The sequence below is a fragment of the Phacochoerus africanus genome, chromosome 14 (genome assembly GCF_016906955.1).
Source record: "Phacochoerus africanus isolate WHEZ1 chromosome 14, ROS_Pafr_v1, whole genome shotgun sequence".
Taxonomy (NCBI): domain Eukaryota; kingdom Metazoa; phylum Chordata; class Mammalia; order Artiodactyla; family Suidae; genus Phacochoerus; species Phacochoerus africanus.
In genome coordinates this window covers 5,963,386-5,987,034 of record NC_062557.1, presented here as the reverse complement: position 1 = coordinate 5,987,034, position 23,649 = coordinate 5,963,386, and the positions used below count along the sequence as shown (strand labels likewise).

Below are 23,649 nucleotides of genomic sequence, written 5' to 3'. Positions count from 1 at the left end.
TTAAGGATAACATTTTGGATAAGGAGCAAAAAAGGCCCAGAGGTAAACCCTCTGAAAAAACACCTGCTGGCCTGAGGCGCCACCCTTCATTGATAAAAGGGACCCCCATCTCTCCCTTATGAAGCTCACCTGTGGCACCTGTTCTATGTCCCGGAGGAATATCTGCTGGTTTCTGGAGACGGATGTAGATCTGTGATAATCTACCAGCTCATTCAAAGAATTGAACTTTACCACCCAGAGGAAGTACTTGCCGGCGCCATCCCGGAGCACCTTGAAGTGCTGCACATCATTGCCAAACCTGGGGAGGGCAGAGGACACATGTGAGAACAGGTCCCAGGGCTCTGTCCTGGCCGCCAGGGGCCACCTGCCGAGCAAGGAGTCATCCCGGGAGAACTCATGTTCTGGCCGCGCCCCGCACAGCCTGAGGGCCCAGGGCTGCAGCACAGCTTGATCGGCTGGCTGGAGAGGCAGGACAGTCACCAAGCGCCCTGACCCCTCCGTTTCGGCCGACAATGACCAGTGTCAACATGAAGAAACCTCTCCAGACACAGAAACCTTGTCAGACTAATTCTGAAGAAGTTTGCAAATAAAAAAGAGAAATGTCCTAACCCGTGGAAGCCTCTCCCTGCCCTGTACCAAAAGAAAAAAGGACTAAAATCTTGTATGATATTTAAAGAGACTACAAGAGACAGGACAGGAAATAAGGTGAGAAGGGATGGGACATACTTCTAGCGATTTTCCTGTACCTAGGAAAGGTTTAAAGCCATATTTTCTTTTCTCTCTCTCTCTCTTTGTTTTTTTTTTTGTCTTTTTAGGGCTGCACCTGCAGCACATGGAGGTTCCCAGGCTAGAAGTCAAACTGAGCTATAGCCACCGGCCTACACCACAGCCACCGCAATGCCGGATCCAAGACGGATCTGTGATCTACACCACAGCTCACAGCAACACCAGATCCTTAACCCAGTAAGTGAGGCCAGGGATCGAACCTGTGTCCTCACAGATGCTAGTCAGATTCGTTTCCACTGAGCCACGACGGGAACTCCGAAAAGTCCTGTTTTCTGCTCAAGGATTTTAGGTCTACTTGCGGGGAAAAGATCTCAGAACAAAACATGCTGGGACACTAAAAAGGCCCAGGCACCTCCTACCCCCTCCCCTCTACCACCTGGTAAAGCGGTAAATGCCACCTTTCACGCTGGCCCAGAAAACCAGCACGAGCCTGGCTGAGTGGGCTGGCCCACAGACACCGTGCTGTCGGCCCAGCACATCAGCTCCTCACAAGGCACTCTACGACCATCTGCAAAACGAGCGGAGGACTCTCTTCTGCCATGGGTTTTAAAGCATTAACGCGTCTTAAAAACAGCCCAGCAGGTGGCAGCACTGAGCTTTAAGGAAGCCACCGAGTAGGAAGCGCTTAGAAACAGCACTGCTATTTCAAGAGAAAAAAGATGGACGAGGATAAAAGCCGTATGAGGAAGAAGGGCATTCAAATGGCACTTCTGGCCCGTGGAAGGGCACTCCCACCGTGTAACACAGGTGGTTCCTGAAAGGGCTACAGGGTCCCTGACGGTGAGCTGTTAACTCCCGCAGCTTTTCCATCACGGACCCACAACGCCTTGAAACGGGAGACTGGATTCCCGAAGCTCCTCTGGAAGAATGCTTGTGTGTGGAAGGTGGTTCGGACATGTGCTTCGAATTTCTAAAACAAACTCTTTAAAGGTTTTACGTGATAAAATGGAACATGGTCTGGGAGCTGCCCAGTGGGCACCGCAGGGCACGGGCAGGGACTAGTCATCAGACAACTGAACACCAGCTGCCTCAGGGTTTGGGGCCATCATTCAATCACCAGTTAATGGCTTGTATTCTTGGTCTTCCTCGGCCGGATTTATACTCAGGTCAGTATAAAGTGTAAGGAAAACCGACGAAGAAACCAGAGTTAATGAGAAGCATAAAGCCTTTTCCACCTCAAGGTGCTCTTCACCCACCAGATCCTCATTTGCATGTGTTTAATCAAGCACATCAAAAAGCCACTGTTTCTATGCATGTGAGTGGGAGTCGGGGTACTCGGGAAATCTCTGTACCTTCCAGGTGATTTTTCTGTGAACTTAAACCTGCTCTAAAAAACCAAAGTCTACTTAAAAAAAAAAAAAAAAAAGCCACTGTTAAAAGAGGAAAACTGAAAATCAGATCCAGCTTGATTTTTTTCATGTTGGGACTAGACCTAGCTATACTGGAAACATTATCTGTAAGATACTGCAAATATCACCTGAAACCACCTCCCACAACTTCACTGAGAAAAAGGACACAAAAAATTTAAACTTAAATCTACATTAAAAAACCCCTACACTTTAACCACTCATTTGGTCCCAAAATGAAACAAGGTATTCAGTTGATTTTTTTTTTTTTTTTTTGCTTTTTAGGGCTGCACCTGCAGCGTATCAAAGTTCCCAGGCTAGAGGTCAAACCGGAGCTACAGCTGCTGGCCTACACCACAGCCACAGTAATGCTGGATCCTTAACCCATTGAATGAGGCCAAGGATCAAACTCACGTCTTCATGGATACTAGTCAGGTTTGTTAATGATGAGCCATGACGGGAACGCACCCAGTTTATTTTTGAGACTGAAAAATCTTTATATCATCTGTAAATGGAAAATAAAATATTTTACAGCCTCCATTTAAAAATAATGTAAATCCATACTAAAGCGAGCTGAGTTTTAATCTAATCACCTCTGCCATATAAACAATGAAGTGATTTGTAAGATTCCTAGGTCAGGGTTTCTTGTGATATTAACTAGAAATGGACTGAATCAAAATGTATGGAAACGACAACTTCGAAATCTTTGTCACGGATGGGGAGTGATTAGTTTAGTGTCGTCAAAGTTCCAATTTGCATTCTCTGTGATTCCCAAGACGGTAAAACTCCCGGTACTCCCCCCATTCTCAGCACACAGCTCCCTTCCAACGTTACATTCCCCACTGGGGAAAGAAACCCTTGTGTTTGAAGTCAATGGGAGGCCTAGGATGATGCTGGCAGATTCAGCTAGACACCTGCTAAAGGGGCACAAGGGAGCTGATCACTTACAGAGCTGCAGGAAGCCCAGAGAGGGCAGGATGTTCGGAGGAGGAAAGAGTGGTGTATGTGGAGAGCATTGCAGAGTGGTGGGGACTGGGGAAAAGAGGCAAGTGTGCGCTCCCTCAAGTGCTGCCGCTGCTCAGCCACTGAAGACTTCCCTCTTGGGAGTCCTAAACCCAGTATTGCTGGAGCTGCTAGATTCTTAAGAGGAACCAGAAATTAGGATTTTAATGTAAGATTTTCTGATGTGTAAAATACTGCCAAAGCGAAACCTTAACCAGTGTGCCACCTTTGGTACATGTAGTCAGACGCCTGGCCTCTGGCTTCACAACTGCCATCAGCTGGAGACAGGCTTCCAGGCGACCAGAGCAGGAAGTACTTACTTGACAGAGAGGGAGAAATCCCCAGGAGCGCTCTCGCTCTCACGGATGAGAAAGGCCCCATCGTGCCGCTGTTTGCTAAGCATTTCTTCTGCCTTGGCTCTGGGGATTTTGCCAAAAAACCACCTAAGGAAGGAAGGCAAACCAGTCAACATCTGCTTCCCCACAAAGAAACGGGATATCCAGTCTCCGAAATGTGAGGAACCGAGAACTCCTCGCCAAAGGAGGGGCCCCTCTCCCCCGCCAGTCCCGACCACGCCTTGAGAGAGGGACCATCTCCCTTCAAAGGCCTTCTCGCTTCCCCACTCTCCAGAGTGACTCAGAAGACACCATCGTGGGCCACTCTTTCTATAGAGAAAGACACCTGAACATGGGCCTCCTGGGCCAAAGCCCACTGGGGCCCCTCCTGACTCATCAGCAAGGCAGCGGGGAAAGCCCAGGCCTACTGACTTAGCACAGGATGAACCACAGAGGGGGAGATGGGCCCTTCCTGCAGCCATCTGATAAGGCGGCAGCCTTGCCACATGGGATGGAGAGACAGGGACAGGGAAGCTGGAAGGCCCAGAAGCTGCAGGCAGGGCTACTTCTTATAACAGCACAAAGGGGAAAGGTCCTGGTGGTGAAGAGCCCCAGGGGGTGGCTACGGTTTGCATTCCTCTCAGGGCCTCTCTCTGCCGCCACCGCTCAGGGTTTGGCTTTTAGGAGCCATCGGGAATGCCATAATTCACCCTGTGCAGAGGCAGCTAGTTGCAAATTTCGAATTTTCATTTGGAGCAAGTTATAGATTCTTCTGCTCCCAGTGCTCATTCAGTTTGGTCACGAGAGAAAGCAGGTGAACTCAGGGAAAGTGTGGGAGCCCCGGGGGCCGACCAGGAGGAAGAGGAGCAGCAATCTCGTCACAGCCACCTCCCTTTCCACAGGGAAGCCCTAACTAACTGGGAGAGATGACTGGAAACTCAGTGCTCTGTGCCACGCTGTCTTTATCGAGCTAATACTTTAAAAAAGCAACAACGCTACTTATAAGCGAATAAAGACCTATGGGCCTCATCAGACTCCTTACGGGGCAGCTAACAGGCAGTGTATCTGCAAACCAGAAAAGCAAAGGCACCAAAGCATCAACTAAGGTTCTAAACCTACCACACATCCATCTTACTTACAAGCAACTGCACCACAAGATGCCTCTGAAATAATACACTATACTAAAATCCCAACAGAAGGCCGTGAGCTGCGAGGAAGGGTACAGTCAGAGTTGCCATCAATAACCTAAAACAGCCCTAAAATCTGCATCCTTGGGTCTTTCGCATTTGGGGTGCTATAACGCCGAGCTGCGCGGAGGAGCTGGTACAACTGACCTGCCTTCCTGCCCTGACACATGACTCGAGGAGAAGGCCTCCAGTGCCCACAGAGAAAGTGCGGATTAGCACGGCAGGATGCCCTCCGACTAGGCAAGGACAGCTCACAGCATGGGGACCGCGTGAGCACTGTCTTGGTCCCTGGGCGCTTGGTTTACGAGGCCCCCGCGCAGCAGGCATCTGGCTGGGAGCCACATTCTTTCCTCCTGCCCCCCACCCCCCCCATTTTCCCACCAGATAGGCATTTTCCTTTCTGTTTCCCCTTTTTAAGGTAAAAGTAATGAATATGAATTAAAATAGCGTAGATGTGCGTGAAGTAAAAATAAAAAGCAAGGCTCCTCCCTCAAGCTCCCCGGGGCAGCGGTGCTGGCGGTTAGAGGCCTGTGTTTTCAGACCTTCCCTCACGGGGCACAGATATACAGAGCTGGTGGCACTGCTTTCCCAGCTGAAAAGCCACTCATTTTTATTTTCCATTAACAAACAAACAAACACCCGCAGTGAGGCAAAACACTCTACCTGGAATTTTTACAAAGTAAACACACCCCCTGTTATAAGCAGCCATACTGAAAAACAGAAAATGAGTAGGAGACCATTTTATTTAATAAAGACTTCTTTCGTATCTGCTCCCATTTTCACTAAACACCCCCTCTCCCCCTCAAGGATGTCCCCCAACATAAGGAGTGTGACATTGTGTGAGGAACAGCTGGCACTCTCAGGACATTTAACACCACCCCTCACGTTTCCTTAGCATTTTATATTATTGATAAATTTAATGAACTTCTTTTAATGGCGATATTTATGTGTAACCACACGGCTGTGGTCAATTTTTTTTAATTCATTTTTTTTTTAAAAGATGGGTTTATACTACAGGAAAAATAACGAGGGAGGGAGACAGCTAATGGGAGTGGGCAGCTCATTTTCCAATTCAATTCTTTATCACATCCCGTAGGCTTCCATGGAGAAGCACTGAATGTGAAAAGCATATATTGGATCCACCCCCAGTACACACAACTCATGCTGCGACTCGAACGCCAACAATCGTTTTGGAGTCTGCGTCTAATCTGTTAGCTCAGATGCTGCATGAGGTCACACTCCATTTTAAACTTCCCTCTTCCTCCCTAAGAAAAACTAGAAAGGGGAGGAAGGGGGGGTCTGGCACGCCGTGCTCTCCCGCAGCTACGAAACCAGCAGCGACCCTGTTCTCCTGGACATCCAGGCCCAGGGCAGCCCCGTCACGTGAAACAGGCCTGTCAGGCCAACGAGCACACAGGCACAAGGTCAGGGGCTTTCCTGGCAAAACGGTTTCCTTTTTCAGAGCTTGTCGTGATGAGCACTGCCTGCCTTTCAGCCAGAGTCTGTGGAGAACACCACCACGGAGCCGGGCGCCTGGACTGGATGCTTCCTGATCAATTATTAGCCCCGTGTTCCCCACAGAGGGGAGGAAGCAGGCCCGAGAGGGAATCTTCCTAAAAGGCTAATCCATCAGTCAGGTCAGAAACTACAACCACCCAAGGAAGGGGGCCCTTCCCATGTATTCAACAGTCAGGTTTGAAACGTGGCTGACACCTGAAACAGTATGGAGAAAAACAAGGCTTCAGAGCCACAGGCATTTCATTTAATATTCAAATTACAGTCTGATGCTCTGCTGAATTCCCTTTCAGTCTGGAACTATGAAAACAAAAAGGCACTCAAGTAGGTTTCGTTATCATTGGACCCAGTGCCATAGGCCTAAATCTAGGCAGTTTCTGTATGGTCCACAATCTAAGACTATTTTTAAACATTTTAAAGGATTATTTAAAAAAATTCTAACAAGAATATGTGATGTGACAGAGACCACACATGGCCCACAAGGCTTACAGTATTTATCTGACCCTTTACAGAAAAGATTGAGCTAATCTCCATCTATTCTGAGGATGGATCACAGGAACGGATGTGCACAAATGATGTGGCTTGTATGCAGGGCCCGAGGCAGGATGCACCATGCGCTCCCAGGAACCACCACCCAGCTCCTCCTCCTTGCAGAGTGCGTTCCGTGATGCTGTCCACGAACAGCCCACATGGCTCCCAAAGCAAAGAGGGACACTAAGAGGCCACGAGAATGCAAAACTGTGCTTGGTACACTTCCAGGAATCTAGTCATCTCATGCTCATCTTTTGGAGTTTCCTGGATATCGCTACTTGTGTCTAGAGTTTAGTAACCAGAGCACGGCTGCATATTAATAATCCCCACCCATCTAAAGTTACAGGGACCTCAAATGCAGGACATTATCAATCAATCCACTGATGGGGCCCAGGAATCTCTTCCATCTATACCTTCGAAGATTTAATACTTCTGAGTTTATTATCATGAACAAATTGGTCCAGGCCTTTGTACAGGAATTTGGTCTGAATATAATTTCAAAACTACCTACTGAGCTACTATGTGCAAAAGCAAGGAACAAGTGATAAGGGAGTCTAACACCAGAAGACAGACATTCTTCAAGGAATCCAACACCTTTTGGTGGGGAGAGCAGAGCTCAAACTCATAGTTACAAAGATACAAGTCAGTACAAGTTCCAAACAAACACTAGAAATACATACTTTACAAATGAGACTGGTTTTCTCCTTGTAAATCATTCAATGAAACATTTATTGAGACATTATAATAAGGTGCCTAGTTCTTCAAGTAAAAAGAAGTTTCTGTGAGGACTTCACAGATTCTTCATTATAGAAACTTTTTTTTTTTTTTTTTTGCTTTTTAGGGCCGTACCCACGTGCGGCATGTGGAGGTTCCCAGGCTAGGGGTTGAACCAGAGCTACAGTTGTCAGCCTACACCACAGCCATAGCAACGTGGGATCTGAGCTGCATCTGCAACCTACACCACAGCTCACAGCAACGCCAGATCCTCAGCCTACTAAGCGAGGCCAGGGATTGAACCTGAAACCTCATGGTCCTAGTTGGATTTGTTTCGGCTGTGCCACGAGGGGAACGCCCATTATAGAAACGTCTCTACAGGTTTCATCCCATTACCAGACTGCAGGGTGACCGAACCTCTCTCCAGGCTAAGGCTTCCAGGATGTGATCTTCCAAAGAACTTCATATTAACTACACAGACATTTTATTATACCGTAATTTAACTACAAACCCTAACTTCCCGGCACCTAGCACAGTCTCTGGCACACGATGAGAACTGTGTTAAGAGTTTACTGACCAAAGCGCGAACCCGCAGACAGTGGCATGGTGAAGCTTCTGGATCATTTGTTTTATTTCACAGAAGGCAAGCAACATTTTTAGAACAGATTCAGCTCATAAGGTAGCATGGGGCCCACATTTAATTGTCAGTGGTGGTAAAGTTACCTCCGCAAGGGAAGTGTCCCTGGGAGACGCACTGCTCTACAGTTTTCTACCCTCTGGGCTTTTTATAATGAGAACCATACTCATAAACTACTGGTTTTGAAATAAAAATACTGGGAAGCTTTCTTAATTTTTAGGATAAAGAGGAATGAACTAGATCGCTGTCGAGGCCTTTCCAAGCTCTGGGGCATTAAGTTCTGCGTAGGACGAGGTAAGATCAGTGTGAGATGCGTGCGGTGAAGATCTCTGCTCTAGCCCCGGGGAAGGGGATGGCAGGGACACGTCGGAAGCTGACCGCAGGGAAGAGGGACAAATGGGCGGTTACTCAAGGTGGGGCGGGCAGTCGTCTAAAAGTCTAACTTACACTCTGTTAAAACAAGTAGAGAGAGGAGTTCCCACTGTGGCTCAGTGGTTAACGAATCCGATTAGGAACCATGAGGTTGCAGGTTCGATTCCTGGCTTCGCTCAGTGGGTTAAGGATCCGGCATTGCCGTGAGCTGTGGTGTAGGTCGCAGACGTGGCTCAGATCCCGCGTTGCTGTGGCTCTGGTGTAGGCCGGCGGCAACTGCTCTGATTCGACCCCTAGCCTGGAACCTCCATGTGCCGTGGGTGTGGCCCAAGAAAAGACAGAAAGACAAAAATAAATAAACAAATAAATAAAACAAGTAGAGAGGATCTACCATTTGTGTCTCGGCGGCATCCAAGTCTGAGCACTGAAAGCCTCTGCTCTCCCTGACATACTCCAAGAAGGTGACCGCTCTTGAAGTAGGAGCAGGGACAGTGAAACAGGCCGGGGGGGTGAGGGTGTCTGAAGGGCTCTCGGGGTACTGCCATGTCCCTGACCAACGTACCGTGTTCTGGAATTAAAAAACATTTTTTCCCCACTGCTCTCGGCACCGGGGACTAGGAGAGCACTCTGTCTTCTCTGCAGGGCAACACTGACGCGAAGGGCCAGGGCAGGGTTAGGGCACACATTTATGGAGAACCAGCTACGAGGCAAGTACTGCGCTCTGGGGATCCAAAGATTAGTAAGACAGGGCCCATAGGGAGTTCCTGTCGTGGCTCAGCAGAAATGAACCTGACTAGCATCCATGAGGACACAGGTTTGATATCCCTGGCCTTGCTGTGACCTGTGGTGTAGGTCGCAGACTCAGCTTGGATCTGGCGTGGCTGTGGCTGTCGCTGTGGTGTAGGCCAGAGGCCACAGCTCCAATGTGACCCCTAGCCTGGGAACCTCCATATGCCACAGGGGCAGCCCTAAAAAAAAAAAAAAGAAAAGAAAAAAGAAAATCAAGCATGTCAATAGAAAACCACGGAATAAGTACACTTTTAAAAATTCCAAAAAATACATAATTATGAAACATATCTGGCACCAGAGATTTCATAGAAAAAGAATTACGGACCTGAAAAATTTTTGTCTTATCATTTGAAATCACTGACAGTTAATAATCTAAAACCTGTTATTGACTATTATACTCTCAGTATACACTCCTATGAACATGGAACATCAATGTGCTTTGTTAATTCCCTGGGAAGACAGATTAGAAGTACGGCATCCATCCCAATGATCTCAATTTTAAAAAACACTTGAAGCAAGCAGGCGGGTCTGACCCTGGAGGGTCAGCAGAGCCCAACTTACGGATGTGGTTTCATTTCTATGTAGTTCTTGGGGATGAAGCCATCTTTCCCATTGAGCTCTGCTTTGTACCAGTTCTGATCACATTCTTCATTCAAAACCTGAAAAAAATTAACACAAGGGGGAAAAAAACCGATTATTTCCTCTTCACCTTAAATGGATGGCCACAAAGACAATTATGCTGCCTTTTAGGCTTGTTTGTAAAAGGTATTGTTTGGAGTATTATCAGTTACATGGATGCAAGACTTCTCAGAATTTCAAACAACCAGCATATGTCAATTCTGATACTTAAAAATAAGAAGGAACTGTCTCTTCAAATGAGAGCTCAGGCTCCCAACCATCGAGCATTAAACCCTCAGTAGGAAAGCAGAGGGACGGGAAAGCACAAGGTGAGTTTCTGAGGGAGACTCTGAAAAAGGGCAAACACACCCTGGAGAAGAAAGGGAGAGTGAGGAAGCTGTGGCTGCAAGTGAGCAGAGGTCAGAAAGGAGACTCCACGACCCAAGGCTGCGAGCTGGTGAATCCCATGCCGATTTTCAGAACCCAAACAGGTGTGCGCTCCAAGGCGAAGTCATACGGATACGCTAGGCCGTGATACTGTCATTTGCAGAGTATTGAAAGGAGCAAAACAGGAGTTCCCGCTGTGGTGCATGGGATGGTGGTCTTGGGAGTGCTGGACACAAGTTCGATCCCTGGCCTAGCTCAGTGGGTTAAGGACCTGATGTTGCCACGGTTGCAGCTTAGGACCTGACTGGGGCTGGGATCTGATCCCTAGGATAGCCAAAAAAGAAAAAAGCAGAACAGATCTAGGATCTAGGATAGTATAAAAGCCACTCTTTGAATTCCAGATTTCTAACAGAAGGCAAAGGGTATACAGCATTAAAAACAAACAAACAAACAAACAAAAAAAACAAAAAAAAAGTCAGTAACTTAAAAGAGAAAATAGAAAAGTCAGCCCAACTCCAAAATGGTGAGGACAGGAAAATGCTGATGGGTTGGTACAGTGGTAGTTAATCTACACTATGCAGCAAAATTCTAAAGGGAAGTTGGTAAAATGCTTTACAAAATCATTTGTTCATGATGCTGAACAATGCTGTACTCCCTGCCAACCAAAGTAGAACCCGGACTTCTTCAGTGTCTGAGGTGTCCTGACATCGCCAAGTGGGATACAGGTTTAGAAAGGGTAGGTAAGGCTGACGGATAACCAACCAACAGCTAAGCCGCATTAATGAGGCCTGCCCGTGAATTCACTTCTGAAGGGAGGCTATGCCCTGAGGAGCTTTACAAAGCCAGTGCCCATTTGTGATGCTGGCCAACATCGGGCCCTCCGCGTCGGGGTGACTGTACGTGTGCGAGATGAGACAGCAAATCTCTCAAGGGCTAATAACTGTGGATGGAGAGCTGAAAAAAATCAGCTACTGGTAAATCCTATCAACCTCTGGGATGAAAACTTTCCTCCATCATTTTCCCTTAAAAATACTTTATTTTATTAATTACTGCGATGACACAAACTAATACAGGAAAAGTAGTTTACAATTTTAAAACCTGCATTTCAAAAACAATGAACTGTACTGTAGCCTAAAAAGCTATTTGGTCACTAGACAATTATAAAGCGTACACCAAGGATGAAGGTTTGAGAGGGACAGGGCTCTTAACACAATCCCTACGCAACTTGGGACGCTGGTCCCTAAGCACCAAGGTTGACCCACTCGCATCACAGAAAACTCAACAGCACGAGAGCAAAGGAGCTGAAGGCCTGGCTTCTGTTGGCTGCCAAAAAGAAAGGCTTGAAAAAAATTGTGTTCCAGTAATTATCTTATAAAGCATTATCCTCTAGTTATAATAAAAACTGTAGGCCTATGAACAAGAGTTCTCCAAAATGTCTTAAAGTTCCTGAAATGGTGAGTTGCAAAGAATTCTGAAAGACAGGAGAGTCAGGTTGAAAAGGAGATGATTCTGGCTCATTTGGGCATCAAAACAGAGTAAGGTAATCACTTGGAAAAGGTTGACCAATAACTTTGCAGGAAAGGTAACTGTGCTACAGTCCAGGAGTTCTCAGAACTGCCCATTCTCCCTGTCACCTTCACTAAGATACAGACAAACCTACCCCTAAAAAAAAAAACGTTCCCTGACAATAAAAGAAACTCCATGGCAACTCTCACAATAACTTTGCAGGAAAGGTAACTGTGCTACAGTCCAGGAGTTCTCAGAACTGCCCATTCTCCCTGTCACCTTCACTAAGATACAGACAAACCTACCCCTAAAAAAAAAAACGTTCCCTGACAATAAAAGAAACTCCATGGCAACTCTCACATTTGGCACCACTTCAGAACTATGGTTTTCTGCAGAAGAAAATTGATACTTGGTGCTTAGTATGCTTTTCTCCCCAAGAAGATAGGGAAATACCGCTCTGCCAGAAAGCCAAGGTGTTGCTGTACATGCCTCTAAATCTCTTGACTCGGTAATTGAGGAAAGATTGGCTCTGCTGGAGACAAAGCACAGGAGAACGAGTGCTCGCGAACCCTGGGCCACCTGCAGGTAGGGACGAAGCCTTTCCACCAACTGCTCCACTTTGCATCAACTTCCACATGTACATGCAAGCCCTGATGAAACGAGGATGGCACAATTTAAAATTCAAAAATCAAAGTTTTATCCAAGTGCTTAAAACAGCAAAGGACACAAATGAACATAAGCGAGTCTACGGTGGAGCAGGCCAGATGTGGACGAGTTTGCACCTCCAGACACTGTACTGAGTCTGCAGTGGTCATAGATGAAAGCGCACATCTTCACAAGTACATTTTAAAAGCCTGATCACAGTTCTGGGGAGGAGGAAACTGCTCCTATGACCCTTCCCCGAAACACGGGCAGCTACCGTTTGCTCATTCGTTACTTCTTGTTGCTCGACCATCGAGCACATTCCAAGGAATGCTTTTGGCTCTTACCCACAGCTGCCTGATGTCCTGCAACCCCCATGTTCCCTCGAGTTACCTCTGTGTAGCCATCGAAACACTCTGGTTTAACGGAAGCAGAATGATCAAGAGATGAGATTATGAAAGGAGGAAGAGACAAGTTTCAGTGAAGCTTTTTCTCTTTTTTGGTTGCAAAAAGACTGAAAGTAGTGGTAGAGCCTCAATCAGGAAGAAACCTACAAGATAAGGAATGATGTGAGGTTCACACCGGAGAATTAAAACTACTCCAGTTGATGGAAGGGACCCAACAGGTGCTTTTGAGTTGTCGAGAATGTTACTACATCTCTTGACCTGCGTGCTCATAAGCTGGGTGTGTTCAGACTGTGAAAATTCTTCGAACTGTACACTTAGGAATACACTGACTTCTCCATTGGTACACCACACTGTAACTAAAAAATACTTCAGTCAAGACAAGACAACACAGTAATACTATGAACTAATTTACATGTAAGAAACCCCCACCGGGCCCCACACCTCTGGAACAAACTTTTCACCTGAAGATACACAGAGTAGCAGAAAATAACACAGGGAAGCTTCAGAACCCCCCACCGAGATAGTTTACCATCACTTACGAAAAAAAATTAATTCCCTGAAATAAAACTTTCTTCCCTATGGACAAGGAAGAGCATTCCACGTTCTATCTACTCCTCTACACCATATAGTGTTAACATTATTCACTGCTGCCCCTCCCCCTCAAATCTGAGACTATTCTAAGGGCAAATGCAAATTTTTATTGCTACTGATACCAATTTAAAGGTTTCCAAATAGCCAGGTCCCAGACCTCTTAGGACAGACCTGCTCTGGTGGGATTCAAGAGGCCAATAAACACATGGGGTCAGATTCCAGTTTCACCAGCGGGGAGCTATGTGACCTTGGGCACAGGACCGTTTTGTAAATTTTGCTTCCCCAACTATAAAGTGGTGATAATACCCATCTCCCCAGGGTTACGAGGGGTTAAATGAGGAAGTGAATAAGCAGCGCGGCAACGAGCACAGAGCTACGGTCCAGCCGCTGGCGTGGACACGTTTACTTCATGACCGTTACTCTCCTTACACACCAGCAGCCTCAGACCGAGCCAAACGCGGCCAAGTTTTATCTAAATTAGGTATCTTTGGACGGCACCAAGACCACACATATTAACAGAGAACTGGGATTTTTGTTTTATTCTGAAAACACACGAGCACAAGGCTTCTGTGCCTACTTCGAAAAAGATTTTAAATGCAGAGGTCGAGGATTAACATAGGTAATTCCTTTCACCGTCCCTTTCATACCAATAGTGGGAGACAAGAATGACCCTTAAGTTTCTACGCAATTACAGAAAAATGGTGGTCTTTCAGGAAAATGATAGGTAAGTATTTTGTTTATAAATTGCTGTATTTTGAAATATGGGGATATTTTCTTGCCTGAACATAGCTAGGCATCTGTAAATAAGCCAAAAAAAGAATCATAATTTTTTTAAAAAAAGAATACGCCATGCAGTTCTGGGACAGGAGTCCCTGTCAAAGCATTCACCATACACTCAAATTCTAATAGCTTGCACGGGGTCCAACCTTTCTTCAGGGAAAAAATATTCAAAGTTTTATCAGTTGTGAAGCAATTTATAAGAGCAATTATGCATATAAGATAGGAACAATTACACATTTAAGCTCTTTCACTACATAAAAAACCAAAAATACCACTTATAGCTGGTCCCTGCGTTACGGAAACTCTACATAAGCCAGTGAGTTTCCCCAGCTCTTCGAAGATCAATCAATCCCACACGAGCAACACTGAAACGCTGCCACGACGTGAAGACAAATTTAAAGAATTACTGGTGACCCTACCACATTACTTCAGGTTCCTAGAAAAAGGAAGGAAAAGACACACTCACACAGAGGCTTTTTAAAGACTAACCCCTAAGAGAAATTCTACAGGGCCCTGGCTGGGGTAACCGGACTGAGAGAGGAGCCAGGTGCAATCAGTTCTCTGCAGCTGCCGGGGACCCAGCTGACGACACGAGACTGCTCTTCAGCTTCCCAGGCTCCCTCAGTGTGGATTTGGACACAGCCTCGACTACACTGATTCATTCCTAACACTTTAAAATCAGGGCTTTACGATCACCACCTCCATCTGTTACAGTTTTTTGCCCAACATGAAAAACGTCTTGGCTACGCTGCTTGCTCTACCGTGTGTGCCAAATCGTGAAAAACACCCACACTGCGGATGAGTTATTCCGAATTTTAATGATGAGATGACCAACTTCGAGGCAGTTTAATAATCAAGGTACCTGGTCCCACAGAAACCTCAAGGTGCTTATCCAAGCACGCAGAGAGCAACAGTCCTCAAGGGCTCATGGTCGGGCCCGTCTCCACGCTGAACGACCCCAACTCAGGGAAGACACAACACACCGAGCGCCTCCTGACCCAGTGGAGACACTTGACAGGCAGTGGGTCCTGGATGACCAGGAAAGTCAAGAAGAGATGAAATATATCTATGAAGTTTTAAAACTCTTCCAATTTTGGCTGATTTATAAAATTCTCTCTAAACATCAAATTGTGCTGTTTTACTAAATGGTGTACAGAAACCAATTCACTTAAAAAGGTACTTATGTGAAGATATCAAACCAAGGGGGTATTTTACCTTATAGTGATAACCTCCCTCAACAAAAGTATAATTTCTGTGCCAGGAAATGCTGGTTTTAGTTCTTCTGAATTATCTTTCCAGAAGATTCATTTTTTGGGGGATCAAGGAGCCCTAAATCTTTTTTTTTTTTTTACATTATTTTTCTTTTAAGGATTCTATTTACCAAATGAAAGAAATTCAAAGGGCATTTGTTGGTCCAGTTTACCTTCTGACCAATACTGTTTTGCCCTTTAAACAGTTTTAAAAGGAAAAGAAAAAAAAGGGGGGGGGGAATTCCTGAGGCCCCCAATTTTCCACTGTTAAAAATCACTAATTACATGTATAGTGCTATCTGAGTACTAACCATTTATACCCCAGAACAGTGCCTTTTCCTCCTGTTGCTCAAGAGTGACCTCTCCACCCTCCCTAAGCAGGTGCTACCAACGGGATCAGAGTGAAAGGGGAACACTGGTGGATCCAGAGATCAAGACCCACTTTTTTTTTTTAATTTTTATTTTATTTATTTTTATTTTTTTATGGTGTTACCCACAGCAAATGGATGTTCCTGGGCCAGAGACAGTATCTGAGCCACAGCTGCAACTCCCGCTGCAGCTATGCCAAGGCTGGATTCTTTAACCCACTGCACCAGGCAGGGGACGGAACCTGCATCTCCATGACCTGAGCCACTGCAGTCAGATTCTTAACAAACTGCACTATGGTGGAAACTCCCAGGCTGACCTAGTTTGACCTCAATCTATTTAGTGCTCCGAGTCAGTTCAAATATCATCGTTTTCTGTTAAAAAAAATCTTCAGTAGCCTTCTATAGATTCAAATGATCCTTGGGGAGTTCCCATCGTGGCCCGACTAGCATCTACGAGGACGCGGGTTCGATCCCTGGCCTCGCTCAGTGGGTTAAGGATCTAGGGCTGCCATGAGCTGTGGTGAAGGTTGCAGATGTGGCTGTGGTTCTGGCGCAGGCTGGTGACTGCAGCTCTGGTTGGACCCCTAGCCTGGGAACCCCCATGTGCCATGGGTGTGGCCCTAAACAAAAACAAAAAGACAAAAAACAAACAAACAAAAACAAATGATTCTTGGTCTGGCATTCCACTTTTCATAATTTGCCATCATCTACTTTCTGCCCTTCTCACCCACTACCTCTCTAAATGAACCCCTCGGTTCAGTCAAGCCAGTCAACTCAGCGACCTCTAAACACAAGCACAATGTGTACAATGAGAGAGGTACAATCTCTCACGTTTTCCCTCTTTCCCAGCTATTCAAATCTTGGCAACCACTGCTTTGTGCTGTGTGCCGGGAAGCTTTGGTCCTCTCCTAACCAAACAGCAAGCACCCTAAAGCTGGCTCCGTGCAGTTCTCAGTGGCATTCTCCATGGGTGGGTGGGTCGGTCTGTCTGTCTGCTCTGTCCCTCCCTTCCTTTCTTTGGTTTTTTAGGGCTGCACTCAAGGCACGTGGAGGTTCCCAGGCTAGGAGTCAAGTTGGAGCTATAGCTGCCGGCCACAGGCATAACCAGAGCAACTCAGGATCCGAGTCGTGTCGGAGACCTAAACCACAGCTCACGGCAACGCCAGATCCTTTGATGCACCGAGTGAGGCCAGGGATCGAACCCACATCCTCAGGGTTACTAGTCGGATTCGTTTCCGTTGAGCCACGACAGGAACTCCCTCTCTCCATGGTTCCTAGAATGGCACCTAACATGTTTTGAGGAACCGACGTGTATATGGAACCTCTGTTCTGAGTAACGGATGTAGGACCACAGAGCCAGCGGGGTCTAAGGACAGCAGAGAGAACACTACACGTTACACGCTAACATCAAATTCCTTGGTGAAAACCATCACCTCCCCCACAGACCTGAGAGAGAAGGCTGTTGTGAGTCTGCCCCCCAGGAGGAGAGGCAAAATAAAGGAAGTAATACAATCGGGCAGTCTTCCTGTAACTGAAGCACCACTGCCGAAAGACTTCCAGGTGGGGTACCTCAAAAGGGGGTACACCCCCTATTTTTTCCGCAACACTACCTGCTTCTACTTTCCTCAAGATGAAAAACTGTACGGGTAGGGTAGTCAGGCAGGGAGGGGAAACTTCAGCATGAAAGCAACAAAAGGGTGTGCGCTCTGGGTGACTGATTCGGGCTGGGCAGAGCTGGAGCTGTTGACAGCAGGGTCCCTACCAGCAGCCCTCGGCGCAGGGGCACTTCCTGGAATGTCCAGATGCCTGGTGCAGCCTGCTTGTCCAGCTTGTGACTTACTTTTGCAGCATGTTAATTTTATAGCTACAACTCCTCCAGCAAAATTTTTACAAAGGACAGTATGAAGACCTTCACCTTTAAAATTTTTCTGAATGGCAGCCAAGTTCATGTAGAGAGAAACGTGTGTGTGTTCTCTATCACACACACACACACAGACACACAATTGATTAAGAGTTCAGGACCACTCATGCATTTCTTAAAGTGGTAGACTTCCTTTATAATGTAGGAAAATGAACAATTAAGAAAACGAACCAAATTATTACTATAATTAGAATTATACGAATACGAAGAATAACCAAAACAGAATATCTTTATTTCTCTGGGAAATATTTTAGTATTCAAAAAATAAATTAGACACTTGGATCAACTTCTTTCAGAAGAGCTGCTCATGACTTTTTTTTTTTTTTTTAATCTTCCGTGTTTTCAGGGCCACACCTGTGGTATATGGAGGTTCCCAGGCTAGGGGGTCAAATCAGAGCTGTAGCTGCCGGATCCTTAACCCACTGAGCGAGGCCAGGGATCGAACCCAAGTCCTCACGGATCCTAGTTGGGTTCGTTAACCGCTGAGCCATGACGGGGACTCCCCAGCTCATGACATTTTAACAAAACAGGAAGGTCGTTCACACTTATGTAGTTATTACTCCACCCAGATGAATCTGTAGGCAATGAAACCTAAATGCACAGGCAGTACCCCAAAATAAACTCTTTATACCAAAGGGGTACCAAGAGTTTCCATTCAGAATAACTGTCTTCTGTGTTGTGTGACTTGCAGAAGACATTACTTTAGTGCAGTTGATGGCTCAATGGAAGAGTGAAATGTTCTCAAGACTGTCAGAATTCCAACTGCAGTGGACTGGGGGAGTTGGGGGTGGGGGGCAGACAGAGACAAATGTGAGGGAGTCTCAAGAGAGAAAATTCTGTCCATTGGAAAACCTCAGGCGTCATGAGGTAGCCTGCACCAGGCAAGCACAAGGCCACGAGAGGGCCAAGCCCCGAGCTGGTGAGCTGAGGGTAGCGTGGACACCCTTCCCAGGAGGTTCTGAGTCTGATAAACTGCTGGTGGCAACACAGGGTGATGGATGCCAGGAGAGGGGGAATCGCGGGTAGGAGGCGGCCAGGGTCAATTCAACAGAAGACATCTGAGTTCCCAAACACCGAAGGGAAAGGCCTAAATCCAGTTTAGGGGATAGAGGAAGCCTTCCTGGACCAAGTGTGAGCTGGGTTACATTCTTTGCATCTTTAGTTCTGCTCAGCCTGTGCAGAACTTTGAGTGGAAGGAACACGGGGGATGTCCCAGCTCGCTACGGAGCAAACGGAGGGCCGGCGGGGCCCTTGGCCACAGCTGGCCGCCGTTAAAAGCCTGGTTAAGCCACCTCACCTTGAAAAGTAAAACCTTTATCAATGGTATCAGAACTCCGAACAGGAAATAACCCAAATAACCACAAACTATGGCTAATTCTTTTTTTTTTTTTTGTCTTTTTTGTTGTTGTTGTTGTTGTTGTTGCTATTTCTTGGGCCGCTCCCGCAGCATATGGAGGTTCCCAGGCTAGGAGTCGAATCGGAGCTGTAGCCACCGGCCTACACCAGAGCCACAGCAACACAGGATCCGAGCCGCGTCTGCAACCTACACCACAGCTCACGGCAACGCCGGATCATTAACCCACTCAGCAAGGGCAGGGACCGAACCCGCAACCTCATGGTTCCTAGTCGGACCCGTTAACCACTGCGCCACGACGGGAACTCCTAATTCTTTAACAATATATATACTTAGCTACTGTCCCTATTCATGTAACAGGTCAAATTCTACAACCCTCTCCTCAGAACGAACAAACAAAATAAAAAACAAAGCCTCCTAGGCCAAGGGAGCAGCGGTTGCCTGATTTCACATCATCAGTTCCACCTCACTTCCCGTTGCCTCAGCACAACAAAATAAAACAGGAGCGCCCCATTAGCGACAAAAAAATTTATTAAGTTTCACTCAGGCCTTACTGATTCAAGATGTGAGCCAAATAGGGTCTACTGATTTACAGTCACCCTGTCACCCGAAAGCCACCTCACAGAACATAACAGAAATAAAAGGCAAAAGGCATCAGTCGCTGAGCTAATCCCTGGCAGCTGCATAAGGATCTATGACCAAGATCAAGGCCAGTGCTTTTTTTTGTTTGTTTTTGGTCTTTCTAGAGCTGCAAGGGCAGCAGATGAAGTTTCCAGGTTAGGTGTCATATAAGAGCTGCAGCTGCCAGCCTAAACCACAGCCACAGCAACACCGGATCCCTAACCCACTGAGCGTCCTCATGGGTACTAGTCGGGTTCATTACTGTTGAGCCATGATGGCAACTCCCAAGGCCAGTGGTTTTTACCCCTAGAATGCTACCATTCTGAACTAAACAAAAACACCAAAAAACACAAGCCAAACTAGTTCCAAAGGCATTTTCCATCCCCCCCCGCCCCCCCCGTTCATTTTATGGCCATAGTCGTGGCATATGGAAATTCCTGGGCCAGGGACTGAATCCAAGCTACAGCTGCAACTTACGTTGCAGCTGCAGCGATGCTGGATCCTTCCACCCAGTGGGCTGGGCCAGAGGTTTAACCTGAACCTCCACAGCGACCCAAGCCACTGCAGCTGGATTCTCAACCCATAGCACCACGGCAGGAACTCCCATTTTCCACTTCTGAAGGAGCTAATCTAGGAGTTTGCAGTCGCATGACAGACAGGAGGGACCAGGGTAGAGTCCCCACCCCATTCCCAGGGTGGAGGTCAAAGTAGGCGATTAGACAGGTAAATAGGAAACTGAACATGTGGATCAGAGGATCAGAGTTAAGCATAGGGGGTTAGGGAGCAGAAAAGAGAGGGACGACCCTAGGCTGGGAGGGCAGGGTAATGTGGTCAGAGAGTCACATTTGAGGGGACACCCCCAAAGGATCTCTGTGAGTGGTTCAGGCAGGTCTAGAATGCAAATGAGGGAGTTCAAATTGCTAAGCTGAGGATGATGCTCAGAAGTCAGGGAAGAGTTTCTGAGAGTCCTGCTCTGCATTTTTCTAACATTTCAAGGGCCCACTGTGAGACGAAGGGCAGGGAAGACCAGGCCGAACAACTACAGCCCCCAGGTGAAAGATGACTGGGGTGGGCAAGTGGGCTACAGGGAAGGAGGCAGATTCAAGACACTTTTTGGAGATGGAAGCAAAAGAGCTGGGTGGGTAGATGTGGCTCAGTGGGCTCCCTCTTGGCCACTGATTTTTTTCTTGAAAAACACTTTAGAAAAGCAGCTATACAGAGCTGCTGGGCAGATTTCCCTCTTTTAAAGCCACCATGAGTAAAAAGCTAATTGTAAAACATGGGTGGTACTCCCGTGCTGCCAGCTTCCACCCGCCTCTCCCGATCCAGCTGGCACTCTTCTCCACCATTCTGCGCCCCCCACCTGTATGGACCACATCCGCAGGCTCTTCAACAGGCTCTCTTGCTCCCCAGCGGGGAGGCCCACGGAAGGCAGCTTCCTGTCTGGGAGTTTCTGCGGATAACCTTAGAGCAGTAACTGCAGGCCTCAGCCCTCCTGACTCAGTCTGTTCCTCCTCCAGGGCCTGGTAACGCCTTCCGCTTCCTTTGCCCCACTGTCTTCTGCAGGCCTCATGATGTTACCGGTTACTAGCTATGGGCATGCACCATGCCCTGTGGTTTCTAGAGGAACCTTGCCCAGATCTTGTAAGACAGTCTCATTAATAAAGTCTCCTTAGAGTTCCCACTATGGCTCAGTGGGTTAAGAATCTGACTACTATCCATGAAGATTTGGGTTTGACCCCTGGCTTCGCTCAGTGGGTTAAGGATCTGGTGTTGCCATGAGCTGTGGTGTAGGCTGCAGATGTGGCTCAGATCTGGTGTGGCTATGGTGTAGGCCGGCGGCTGCAGCTCTGATTCAATCCCTAGCCTGGGAACTTCCATATGCTGCCAAAAAGACAGACAGACAGACACACACACACATTCACTCTCTCTTTCCCCCACCCCCCCTCAAATTAGCCAAATTAAATGTGTTGTGTTTCCTACAAGGACCCTGGCTGAAACTCCCCTCAAATCAGTTCTATCCATCCTTTGGAACTCATTAAGGAGGTATTTCATTATATAAAGTGACATTTGTTATGGGACAAACAGATCACAGGAAATAACCAAATTGTACCAACAACTTGGGAGAAGGACACTTATAAAAGAGCCTTGAGTCTAACATTCTTCAGCAACCAAATAATTCCATTTACTATTAAAATAATTATGGGGTATTGACAAAGGTAGTGAAGGTATAAAAACCCAGGATCTGTAATCCGGTCATAACTAGGCTGTGCTAATGACTGACAGTAGCTGTCCTTCGTTGTTGTTGTTTTTCTTTTTAGGGCCAACCCTCAGCATATGGAAGGTTCCCAGGCTAAGGGCTGAATCAGAGCTGCAGCTACCGGCCTACACCACAGCCACAGCACCACCAGATCCAAGCTGCATCTGTGACCTACACCACAGCTTGCAGCAACACCGGATCCTTAACCCACTGGGCCACAATGGTAACCCCAGTAGCTGTCCTCTTTGAAATGCACTTTTTTTTTGAGGGGGGGTCTTTTTGCCTTTTCTAGGGCAGCTTCCCGCGGCTTACGGAGGTTCCCAGGCTAAGGGTCGAATCAGAGCTGTAGCCACCGGCCTATGCCAGAGCCCCAGCAACATGTCTGCAACCTACACCACGGCTCATGGCCACGCCGGATCCTTAACCCACTGAGCAAGGCCAGGGATCAAACCCATAACTTCATGGTTCCCAGTTGGATTCGTTAACCACTATGCCATGACGGGAACTCCTAACTTTTTTTTTTTTTTTGCTATTTCTTGGGCAGCTCCTGCGGCATATGGAGGTTCCCAGGCTAGGAGTCGAATCAGAACTGTAGCCACCAGTCTAGGCCAGAGCCACAGCAACGGGGGATCCGAGCCACGTCTGCAACCTACACCGCAGCTCACGGCAACTCCGGATCGTTAACCCACTGAGCAAGGGCAGGGACCGAACCCGCAACCTCATGGTTCCTGGTCGGATTCGTTAACCACTGCGCCACAACAGGAACTCCCATGACGGGAACTCCTGAAATGCACTTTTCATTAATGTTTGACTGTCTACTAGACTGAGAGCATTGCGCTAGCTGCAAAGGAATTTTCTTTTTTGGTTGTGTCCATGGCATGGGCAAGTTCCTGGGCCATGGATTCAACCTGCACCACAGCAGCTACTGCAGTGGCCAGATACTTAACCTGCTGTGCCACAAGGGAACTCCTGCAATGGGACTTTAAAAGGGGGGCTAGTGGGGAAGACACAGTCCTTACCCTCAGAAGTGTTTATAGATAAGGGAACTTTGTATGCAAATAATGAGGGAATAAGTAAAAAGTAGGATAAGGGAAACTGCTAATTGTGAGTTGAATATGGAATTCAGTTTCCAAATGAGCTGCCTGGTTGGTATAGAAAATTCAAGTCTGGAGGAACTAGAAAAGGGGCAACTTCAACCAACCAGGAATGGAGCAAGAACCTAAAGGCAGAGCAATGCAGAGTATTTCAAAATTATGGCAACAAAGCCCTCTTCTATCTACCTACCTGTCTATCTACCTATGGCACACCTGCAGCATATGAAAGTTCTGGGGCCAGGGATCCAACCTGTGCCACAGTGGCAACAATACCAGATCCCTAACCCACTGAGTCACCAGGGAACTCCATCATCTTCTCCTTTATATTTTAATTGGGGTTCAATAAAGAGGGAGTTGCTGGCTGTTAAGTCATGCTTTGCTTGCTATCTATCCTCTGCCAGGCACTCCTGCAATGAAGCTGTCTTATGTTTAAGTGACAAATGGTAATTACAGACACTGAAGATGGCTGGATGTGGCTCAATCAAGCAGAGTCTCCTCCCACAGGTAATCACTGTGGCAGTGCTACTCCACTGGAAGCTAACACCCAACACGTAAGACAAGCTATCCTCCTCACGGTCTCCTCCACTCTGCGCAAGTGCCACCAGCAAGGCGGAAGAGTCTTAGAGCCCAGAAATC

At 47.1% G+C, this 23,649-nt stretch overlaps 1 protein-coding gene across 1 annotated transcript in view; it reads right to left on the bottom strand.

The window, feature by feature from the left end:
• The window catches only part of GRB2 (growth factor receptor bound protein 2), a 70,518-nt gene that overhangs the window by 2,689 nt on the left and 44,180 nt on the right, over window positions 1–23,649 (bottom strand). Inside the window, exons 3-5 of the mRNA XM_047757631.1 lie at window positions 9,776–9,873; window positions 3,455–3,577; window positions 130–298 (exon numbers count right to left, since the gene is read on the bottom strand). Coding sequence (XP_047613587.1) covers window positions 130–298; window positions 3,455–3,577; window positions 9,776–9,873 — 390 coding nt within the window. The remainder of the gene's footprint in view (window positions 1–129; window positions 299–3,454; window positions 3,578–9,775; window positions 9,874–23,649) is intronic.